The sequence below is a fragment of the Eucalyptus grandis genome, chromosome 2 (genome assembly GCF_016545825.1).
Source record: "Eucalyptus grandis isolate ANBG69807.140 chromosome 2, ASM1654582v1, whole genome shotgun sequence".
Classification (NCBI taxonomy): domain Eukaryota; kingdom Viridiplantae; phylum Streptophyta; class Magnoliopsida; order Myrtales; family Myrtaceae; genus Eucalyptus; species Eucalyptus grandis.
In genome coordinates this window covers 23195674-23206727 of record NC_052613.1, presented here as the reverse complement: position 1 = coordinate 23206727, position 11054 = coordinate 23195674, and the positions used below count along the sequence as shown (strand labels likewise).

The window sequence follows — 11054 nt, the reverse complement described above, 5'->3', positions numbered from 1 at the left end:
CAATCTTGTCACCTATCGTCACTAGTCACACCTTCCCTATGTGAAAGTGGGGCTTGCTAGTTGCCGCTGCGCCAAGGGCCTGAGAAATAAAAGTAACAACTGCAGCGACTCAGAGTTCAGCCCATTTTATAGCATGGTGTATTTCCACTGATGCAGCACTGTAGTACAGGCGAAAACGAGATGCTTCACTGACGGTTCTTTATTTTTTTTTATCAAACAAAACTTTAAGCTTTTTTTTGGAGGAGACAAAAACTTGTATCTGCTTCCTTTTTGCTTTTTTGCGTATTGCGAATCTGTAGAATGTAGATGAAGGGTATTGATTTGGGTGGAGAGATAGAAAAGCAGAATTTTAAATGATATTAAACTAAATACTTATCTGTTCATGGTGGTTAGAGTATTTAGCTGGTTATGAATTGGATCGATGGAGAAAATTGCCGCTGGCTATTTGTCCTTTTTGGTTTGCCTTTTCATTTCTCTTGCTTCTGTGTATTACAATCACATGAGACCAGTGCCCATGCACTCTAGCATGGTTAGGTTGTATATCTGAAAAATGTATATGGTATCTAGAAATTTCTTCATGTATCATTGATGAGCTTCTGTTTTCTTGTGTACAGTATTTGAAAGAACAAAGACTTCCTCCTCAGACATTTATACCACTTCAAGCGGTTAGGGTAAAGCCAATTATTGAGAGGCTACGCACCTTGGGTGGGACTTCAAAGCTTGTCTTTGATGTGATTCAATATCCTTTATCAGAAATAGCAAACCAATTTACCTTACATGTAAAATATCTTCGCTCAAAATAGATATTTAAAATTGCATGTTAAATGTGTGATTCTTTCTTATGCTGCATGGGAAAACGGTGGAATGTCGTAGTTCCACATTTCATTTGTTCTGTTATCGCGTGATGCTTTTTGTTATATATTATGATTAGTAGCTTTTTTTTTGGGGGTCAGAAACAAGTAGCTTAATGACGAGTACTAATTTTGATAATTTGTGGTTTCCTCCTTTGGACCATGGAAAAAAAATTTCACTTACCCTTGATAGCATTGTCCCTTAACATAAATTATGCTTATTGCTCTTTCAAGTGTCAATCCTAAAGTTTAACAGGTGTAGTTTTACTTTATAATGCTTATGTCAACTTCACCTGGTCGACATGATGCAATGCAGGAAACTAGCAGCACTTAACTACATAATTGATCAGTTTGATGCATTTTGCAACTCAGTCAACTGAATTTAATGCAAAGCCAAGACAGAAACTTCTGCTTAACATCTTAGTTGATGTTGGAAATTGTTATGTTTTGTACTTCAGGCTTGATGAATAGCTTGCATGGCAGTGTGGTCTGTACTTTTAGCTTTCTATGTGAAGTGTATCATTTATCTAGTTGGTGTTGCTGGTTGTCGCCATACATGCTTGAGTGTTTATTACGTGTGTGAATGCTCTCGGTGTATGTCTGTTGCTTGTCAGCTTTTTCCCTCCTTTTATGTTGGGTAGATTTTTGGCAAGGAGGTGGCCATCTTGTTTATCATAAAGTTGATAAGGATATTGCATATCAATTAATACTCTTTTAACATTTTAGCTTTTTCGTGAAAGCATATTGTCTGTGTACTATTGTTGCTGTTCATGCTTATTCTGGAACTCTCTCTCTCTTTCTCTCTCTCTCATCCATGCGTGCGCATACATGTGCAAACTGATGAAATTTTGTTTTTTTGTATTTTTGGTTTTTTTTTTTTTTTTGGTTGAACGAACTGATGAAATCATGCACTCACAGTTTAGAGGATTTACCGCTTTGCCTTTATGCTAGACATCCCAAGCAATTTGTATGTTGAGTGGCTTCTGTGTATACTTTTGGGTACTTAACAAAAGGCACATTTGATCCTGCATTGGAGAAGGCAGTTCTCTATGCTGTTGGTAATACTCTAGTTTGCGACAATCTTGACGAAGCGAAAGTTTTAAGCTGGAGTGGAGAGAGGTTCAAAGGTGCATATTTCTGTTATTTCCTACTGATAGTTTGTGAACTCAAACTTTCTTATGCTAAATACATCATGTGGTTATTTCTTAGTTGTCACTACTGATGGTATCCTCCTCACAAAGTCTGGTACAATGACGGGAGGTACCAGTGGTGGGATGGAAGCGAGATCTAAAAAATGGGATGATGCGGAGATTGAAGGTTATATCTGTAAACATTGTTTTAAAGTTCTTTGGCATATGAACAGGATGATTAGGAATTATCTTTGGTTTACTAATTTTGACATGGCTCTTCTGTGAATTCTTTGATGCACTTTTTTTGTAGGACTTAAAAAATTGAAGGAACAATATGAGTCAGAGCTTGAAGAACTCGGTTCATTAAGAGAGATGCACTTGAAAGAGTCTGAATTATCTGGGAAAATTAGTGGACTTGAGAAGAAGATGCAGTATGCTGATATTGAAAAGGTAAAGCTTATCAAGTCTATGAGTTAGTGACAAAGGAGGGATAATGATAATGACAAATTAAGCTTTCTGCATTAGAAGTTTCCCCACATGAATGTTTTTCATGCCATTGTACCGTTTTTAGTGGTAAACCTTTCATAGCTTTGTTTGTTGGAAATTACTTCTTTTCTCTCTACCCACGTTTTCTACTGCCTCTTGTTTCCCTCTTGATACCTGGCCCTACTCTGTCACAACATCTTGAACTCGCCATTTCACATCTACCTAGGCCTACTCAGCTCCTCTCATTGCTTATAAAAAGGATGCTGCTGGTTTTTAGTGGCAGTCAATAGTGGTGGCACCACCACCTCTTTCTCCATTGGCTTGAGAAATTCACACCCATGGCCGCCACCATTGGCACTATTGCACTGACAATGCTTGTCATAGACGATATTGTCCCTGTCCATCCAACACTTCCCCCTTTCAAGAACTAATAAGCATTTTGATACATGGCATCTGCTACAAAAAGGGGCCCACGTGAAACTCGGTTATGCCAACCGATGTCTGAGCATGTTTGGACACAGCTGAAATCACCTTTGTTTCTTTTCTGTGTCTTCTCTGTATGGGAGAGAGATCAAAAATTTTATTGTCATAAGCGTAATGGCTCAAATGCTTTAGCCCAATTTGTATACATATGGAAAACATATGTTTTATGATAAAAAGTTTCAGTTTGCTTAAAGCCTTCTAATCAAGTATTACTGGAAAAAATGTTTTTGTGCTCTTGATGCTTGGAATGATACTCTAATATCTTCTGAAATCACTGCTAAAGTTGCATTTGAGTTACTAAATATGATTGTGCCTTTTGTTGTGTAATTATTGTAAAAGAAAATCCATGCCTGCTGTGACCGCTATCCACTATCCGGAGGCTGCTGAATCCTCATTCTACAATTATCGCAACGTGACTACCTACTGCAATTTAAAAACTTCCATACCAAGACCTGGCTGGGTAATTATGATGCAAAGAATTATAATCAACGAAAACGTCAGCAGGACAATATCTCAAATGTCTGTATGCTTCAGTTGTGCTTGCACCTATGCAGGTCAATGCTAGTATACTTCTTAGGGTAGACTGGTAACTCATATTGAAACTATCGCCACCCTGAAAGTTTGTTGGCTTTGAAATTATCTTTGTCCTGACCTGCACTGTCATTGTGTAAGACCTCCCTATTCAGTACTGAGATTCTTTTGCTGATATTTTTTTAATTTTGAAGTTTCCAGATTTCTGGTTAGTTCTTTCTGGCAACGATAATTTGCTAAAAAGGTGCTTTTTGCATGGTGAAGTTGCATATATATATAGATCTATTGTCCTAGTTGATTAGCTTCTACCAATGTAAATTGTGGATCTTGTACTTGTAATGCTTGTGTTGGTAATTAACAATTTTAGTGGCTTAATGCAGCAAAGTATCAAGGACAAGCTTGCCAATTTGAAACAAGAAAAGCAAAACATACGGAGAGAAATCGATTGTATAAGTCCTGAACTCAAGAAGGTGATTAGTTACTCCAGTTATTAAGCCGAAAAATTATGTTTTACCTTCTCAAGTAACAGAATTTTAATTTATCTGCATGTATTTAAGTGGGAATTTATTACGTGATTTCTCAGTTGAAAGATTCAATTGATAAAAGGAGTGCCGAGATAAGGAAGCTCGAGAAGAGGATAAATGAGATTGTTGATAGAATTTACAAAGATTTCAGTGAGTATGTTGGGGTGAACAACATCCGTGAGTATGAAGAAAACCAGCTAAAAGCTGCCCAAGAAATGGCTGAAGAAAGGGTTAGCGTAAGCGACCAGCTGGCAAAGTTGAAATACCAGTATGTTTCTCTTCCTCCGATTATTTTGTGCTGAGGTGCAGAAAGACGGTATAGAATAGTTTTGTCAAGGACTTTAGCTTATTAACTGTATTAAATTAGGAGTAATAGAAAAAAACTTCTGAATTGGAGTAATTCGCTAAGAGTTCTCATATGAAGCTTGTTTGCATTTCTTCTTAGATTGTGAATATTCGAAACAGCTGATCATTGTCGGTTTGTAGGTTTAGGGCCTGCATGGTAAAAAGTGTTTCTATTCCCGGAACAAAATTTTTGTTCTTTTGTTCCAAAATTATTTTTTTGTTCTTCTAAAACACATCCAGATCTGGAAACAAGAAACAAAAAAAAAAGTTGTTTCTTGTTTTCGGAACAAAATTTAGGAACATTTTTCTTTTTCTTCCATTTTCTTCTCTTTTTCTTCTTTTTTTTCTTTTTTTCTTTGGGCTGGCTTTGGCCATGGCCGGTGACGGCCATCAAGGGCCGTGACCTCGCCGAGCGTCGCCGGCCCAGGCAAGGCCGAGCGTTGCCGGCCCCGGTGAGGCTCGGCCTCGCCTTGGTTGGGCGAGCTCGAGCTCGCCTAGATTTGCTTGGTGAGGCTCGCCCGGCGGCCAGCAAGGCTTGGCCTCAAGCTCGCTCAGCCAAGGCGAGGCCGACCTTGCGCCGGGCCGGGCGAGCTCAATCTCGCCCGGATCCGGCGAGGCCGAAGCTCGCCCGGCGGCGAGGCTCGGCTGTAGGGCCACTTTGCTAGGTTGGCGTTGCTTGGCGACGCCAAGCCTCGCCGGATCTGGGCGAGCTCGAGCTCGCCCAGCCAAGGCGAGGCCACCGGCCCTCGTTGGAGGCCGGCGATCGGCCAAAAGAAGAACAAAGAAAAAGGAAAAATAAATAAGAAAGAAAATAGAAAAATGAAATAAAAATATTAAAAAAGTAAAAGAAATAAAAAATTATACAAATTTACCAAACGTGTTTCTATTCTTTTTATATTTCTGAACAGATTTACCAAACGCGTTTTTTTGTTCAAATTTTTTTTGCTAAAGCAGAAATACTTTTTTCTATTTTTGTTCCCATAAACAATTTTTAAACAGAAATATTACCAAACGCACCCTTAGTTACTTATGGGTATATTTGCTTGTGATTCCTTTTAACATTTGAAATAGCTAATTTATGAATGTTGATATTTGTCTTTTTAAGAACTGCATTGAGTTGAATCGTACATGAATGCCACTACTGGTATGACAAGGATGAGCACATGTTATATCTGCATTATTTATATGGGCATTTGCTTGGTGAGAACTACTATGTGCTAAAGTCAAAGTTTCAATATCATGTATCACTATCATTGACAAGGTTGGAGTATGAGAAAAAGCGGGACATGGATTTACGTATTAAAGAACTGGAATCTTCACTCAATTCTTTGGAAAATAATTTGAAGAATGTTCAAAAGAAGGAGTCTGAAGCGAAGGTAGCAGCAGAGAAAACTACCAGTGAGATCAACCGGTTGAAGGAAGAAGTTCAGGGTATGGCTTTGTTTCTGACTATATAGAGTATTGCTGGAGTAGATGAGATCCTTCTCCTGAATCCAATTTATCCCTCCACTGAAGATGCAATGGGCGTTTCTCTCTTTCTGTTGTGGTTTAAAAATGTTCTAGATCATGTGCCTATCTATGCAATTATTGTATTAGTATCTTGATGAATAAGTCAGAATATTGTGATTACATTGTCAATATAGTGTATTAAATGGACTATGCCGATAGTGTTAATTACCACCTGCACTACTTTCACTAACGATGAAGTAAGGGTGACTCTTTTTATTTGATTTTGTCTGCTTATCACTTAAAAAAGCAAATTTTGTACTTATAAGGTTTACCCAACTATCGATGCATTTATCTTTTTCTGTGGACATTTCTAATTGGATATATCATCAGAAATGTCATTGACTGGTTCGACCTCTTGCAGAGTGGAAATTGAAATCCGATGAGTGTGAGAAGGATATGCAAGAGTGGAAGAAGCGTGCTTCTAATGCTACCACCAACTTGTCCAAACTTAATCGTCAGATAAATTCTAAGGTCATTCCTGGATTTGGGTTTGTTTAAGGTGCATGATTTTGAAATTGAAACCAAAAGGGCATTTTATATAATCACAATTGCTTTCTTGTTCATGTAGGAGTCGCAAATTGAGCAGCTGATATCTCGGAAACAGGAAATTCTGGAGAATTGTGAGCTGGAACATATAAGCCTTCCGACTATCGCTGATCCAATGGAGACTGAATCCTTGACAGAAGGTCCTGTCTTTGATTTTAGCCAACTAAATAGATCCCTACTGCAGGATAAGCGATCTTCTGATCGAGAAAAGCATGAGATAGAGTTCAAGCAGAAAATTGATGGTTTGGTATCAGAAATTGAGAGGACTGCCCCAAATTTGAGGGCTCTTGATCAATATGAAGCTCTAAAAGAAAAGGAAAGAGTTGCTACTGAGGAGTTTGAAGCAGCTAGGAAAGAAGAAAAGGAGGTTGCTGACAAGTATAATGCAGTAAAGCAAAAGAGGTAAGCTGCTGTGATGCAAACAATATATGAATTACATATTCCCTTTTCCTTCCTGGGGGCTTTTTTTGGGAAAGGTTTTTCTTTGTTTTTTTATGGTTGGGGTGAGGGGGAGGGGAATAAAGAAAGGTTATGGCCATCAGGATTGTGAAAACCAATTATGAAAATGATTTGTGTGAGCTCTAATTGATCTTTTGCAGAATAAAATCAGACTTGCGGTGTGTAATCTGTTCCCATTCAGGGAACTACTTTGGACCATACAACCTGATCACCTGGAAAACAGAATAATCCATTAAAAGTAGTTATAATCTTATGCACATTAGTATTTTCGTTACTGTATCCATCATGTGTGAATATGGAGGTGCTGTCACTGAGTCTGTTGTCCTTGGTCCTTCGTGCCATGTCCCTTATTTACAGCGTGAAGAAGAATACCTGTGGTCTATTATGATTTCTAGTTTGCCAATTTTTATACCCAGCTGAGCTCAGGCAATTTCATATTTAACAAGGTGCATGCGCAAGACACATCATTCCTTTCAGCAAATTACTGGTGACATTGAAGATATTTGCAAACAGTATCGGTAGGGGCAGTGAAGGAATGAGAGTAACTCTAGGCATTAATGACCTCAGTGATATATGTCCTTGCATTCTGCACCCTGCTTTAGAATTTACCATCTGCAGGTGCATGATGCTGGTTCCGAGCAAGAAAATTTACACTCCACAGTTGGAAGATGTATCCAATTAGATGGAGGGTTTGCTGGTAAATGATTTGTAAACAGTCTCCTACTCTCTGAGTGCCATGGTTCGGTTAGTCTCAAGAAAGTGAGTGATCGATATGATTGTGAAGAATGGTTTGCCATGGACTGTGCTGTGCTACTTTTTCATTTGTCAGGCTCTGGTTACCATGTATTTAAATTTAGTGAATGCTAAATGGACAGTTTCAGTTTCTATGCTATTTTGATTGCTCTAACCCATTGTTGAAAGATGTGATGCACCCTATAGATGCATTAGAGCATCGATATACATACTACAATGAGTGTGGATTTACATACTGTTCTGCTGGTACTTGTGTTGTCATTTGTGTTAACCCTTTTTTATGGGGAAAATAGGAATGAATTGTTTATGGAAGCATTCAACCATATCTCAAGCATCATTGATAAGATCTACAAGCAATTAACAAAGAGCACAACACATCCTCTCGGTGGAACTTCGTATTTGAATTTAGAGAATGAGGATGATCCATTCCTTCATGGCATCAAGTACACAGCTATGCCTCCAACGAAGCGCTTCCGGGACATGGAACAGCTGTCTGGTGGTGAGAAGACAGTTGCTGCACTTGCATTACTATTTTCCATCCACAGGTGAGCATATTGTGTCAAATGGTTCTTTGCCACTCTATTTAATTGAAAATTCAATGACTTTGAGACCGGATTTCTTAGCTTTTGAGGTTTTCACTTTGTCCTTTTCCTTCATTTCCCTTTTGTATAAATGCTTTTTTATGAGTTTGGTAACGACTTCTTTCTTTCGGTATTTTATAATGGACTGCCGCCGGAAGAGCCATTAGAAAAAGATGGCTTCTCCCGCTTTCTGGTGACAGTTCATATTTTCTTGCACTTGTAGTTCTTAGCTTTTGCCTATTGGCAAGAATATGGATGATCACACTGTAGCTATTTTGTAGCAGTTTGCTTGTCATCCTGACCACTACTAATGTAGTCTAGTTTTTTGCATCTATGGGTTGGTTCAGTTATCGGCCTTCACCATTTTTCATATTGGATGAAGTTGATGCTGCTTTGGACAATTTGAATGTCGCGAAGGTGGCTGGATATATCCGCTCAAAGTCATGCGAAGGGTCCAGGCTTAATCAAGATGCAGATGCGGGTTGTGGTTTCCAGAGCATAGTGATATCTCTGAAAGACAGCTTTTATGATAAGGCTGAAGCTCTTGTTGGTGTATATAGGGACTCTGAAAGGAGGTGGCTCTCTTCCCATCTGTAACTTGAGTCTTCCTTTGGTCCCTTTACAGTTTAAGTATGATTAGGATTAACGTCTGTGTTCTCTGTACTCTTCGCAGCTGCTCAAGAACTCTGACATTTGACTTGACCAAATACCGGGAGTCCTGAAAGATTTGACCGATCATTGAAGGTTTTCACTGTCGATGTAGATATCCTCTTCAGAAGCTGTATATTGTAGCTATGACTAGGTTGCTGCAAATTCTCATTTCTCCCTGTATTGCCCTTTAACAACTCTAGTTTTCTTTTATCGCTTCCCTGACAGCTTTCTTGGTATTATTGCTTGTTTAGTTTCTACTTGAATTTGATAATTAGGTCTCTCTCTCTCTCTCTCTCTCTCTCAAAACATAGAGGGCGTTCCTGACTTCGTTGGATGGTTGTACGCATTTTGTGGGTAGGTCTCTGGTGGGCTTAATTGCTGCATTGTAGATACTGTCTTGTTCAGCCTCTCCATGTCTCTTTACCTTCCGTGATAATAATGTCACCGTGCTTCTGTTTGTTGTGGCTAAAGAAAAAGAACGGTGCTTCCTTTTCGAAACACTTTTGGTTCATTTGCTCTTTGGAAGGTTGGCATATGAACTTGTTTTGTTATTCACTGGAAGTGATTGTTCAACAAATGTGGGTTCCTTTTCAAGAATGTCATAATGATCATTCTTAGCCATCCCGAACTGGCGGGGAAAGGCTCATTAGCTGCAGAGATCGTTTTGTAAGAAAGAGGCACTGACGTGTGCCTGCTTATGGCTCGTTGCATCATGACGGTGCTTTTTGATCTAGCTGGGGACAAATTTTCCAGGAGTTTTCTTATGGCATGTTTGGTCATGAATGAGTTTTGGATTGGATCAACGTGTAAAACATGGAATGGTGATCCTAGACGAGTGTTGATTCCACCAACTTCTTGGAATTGGCATTATACTACGAAGTCCATTCCTAGGCTAGAACCATTTGGGGTTTCATCAAATGAATCTGTAAGAATATAACTGATTGATTAGTATCTAATAACGTTATTTGTTAATTATTAGTCACTGGATTGTATTGTACCATATTTTAAAATTATTATAATTAGTTAGATACTAATATGAAACTGAATATTTATTTAAAATTATATATTACTTATGAATTATGATGATTTTAACTCGAATTGAGTATTTGGGATCCTCAAATTGGCTATATGTCATTATTATTCCATCCATATCCATGCTAGACTATATTAGTGACAGGTATATCCTTCATCTAATTTCTTTAATGGTACGGGATCAGATGCTAGAAAATTCATTTATTATAAAAAATGCCAACTAAACTTTAGGAATTATAATTTATCACAGTAGTTAATGATAATTTACCAAATGTAAACTTTTCATAAAATTAATTAATGCTAGTTATAGTTATTAGGATTTTTAATATATTTTCCTATGATTGGAGAATAAGGTTTTTCAAATGATTATATAATTTTGTTAAATACAATTATTGAAAAAATGCAGAAGTACGTAAATCGAAATTTTCGTAACTTTCATTCCATTTCCACGTCACTTTGTTACAACCAAACAGAAGAAACCTCGTTTTATTCTATTGCCTCAGCTTACCAAACAAAGAACATGAAAGCGCTATTCCATTTTCACTCTTTTTTTTTTCCGTTTAATTTAATTTCTATATTCCATTTCATTCGGTGGTACCAAATATCTGAATAATGGGTTTGACGATATAATATTAAAAGTGGTGTAGAAAATTGATTTCACTTACGATGCAACTTTGTTAAATAGATAAATCATACTAAACCATTATGAATTTCTAAATTAGGAATTTTCAAGGAGTGGGTTTTTTGTGTGTGTGTGTGTGTGTGGGTATTTTGGATAAATGAGATGATACTCAATAGTCCGCTCTTTAATTACTGGCTAGCTTAAAGAAACATAGAGAATACATCCACATGGGTCTACAACAATTCATTCAATCGGAAATACACGTGGTTGACCTCGTGGTCGCTGAAGACTAAAGTGGTAAGCATGTTCGTATTAGCGCTCAAGTTTGAAGCTCGAATCAGCATTTTTAGGCAATCTCTTGCAGCTAACCATAAGAGCACGGATGTGTATTTTTGTTAATTACCTAATATGTGTAGGGGATGGAGGGACTACCAAGCTCAATGAGGATGAGCCGGGTACTTAAAAAGAGTTTCGGATATTTCACCATTATAAAAATAGTATCGTTAATAAAATGAAAATGTCTCTGATGATCACTCTTGACGCAAGTGACT

At 37.9% G+C, this 11054-nt stretch overlaps 1 protein-coding gene across 1 annotated transcript; it reads left to right on the top strand.

Annotated features, from left to right (window-relative positions):
- The first annotated feature begins 519 nt into the window (after window positions 1-519).
- Window positions 520-9347, top strand: LOC104427967 (structural maintenance of chromosomes protein 1). The gene is made up of 12 exons (XM_039306163.1): window positions 520-739; window positions 1869-1978; window positions 2061-2168; window positions 2292-2431; window positions 3862-3951; window positions 4065-4273; window positions 5612-5781; window positions 6221-6330; window positions 6428-6807; window positions 7911-8162; window positions 8546-8773; window positions 8872-9347. Exons 3-12 carry the CDS (start codon window positions 2102-2104, stop codon window positions 8918-8920), a joined length of 1695 nt encoding a protein of 564 aa, XP_039162097.1. The 5' UTR covers window positions 520-739; window positions 1869-1978; window positions 2061-2101; the 3' UTR covers window positions 8921-9347.
- The last annotated feature ends 1707 nt before the right edge of the window (window positions 9348-11054 follow it).

What these genes read in the sequence shown, in the direction of transcription:
- LOC104427967 (XM_039306163.1), top strand. Translation starts at nt 2,102, where the DNA reads ATGACGGGAGGTACCAGTGGTGGGATGGAAGCGAGATCTAAAAAATGG. An exon ending in GGATGATGCGGAGATTGAAG is followed by an intron (nt 2,169 to 2,291) that starts GTTATATCTGTA and finishes CTTTTTTTGTAG; the next exon opens with GACTTAAAAAATTGAAGGAA. An exon ending in TATAGGGACTCTGAAAGGAG is followed by an intron (nt 8,774 to 8,871) that starts GTGGCTCTCTTC and finishes TACTCTTCGCAG; the next exon opens with CTGCTCAAGAACTCTGACAT.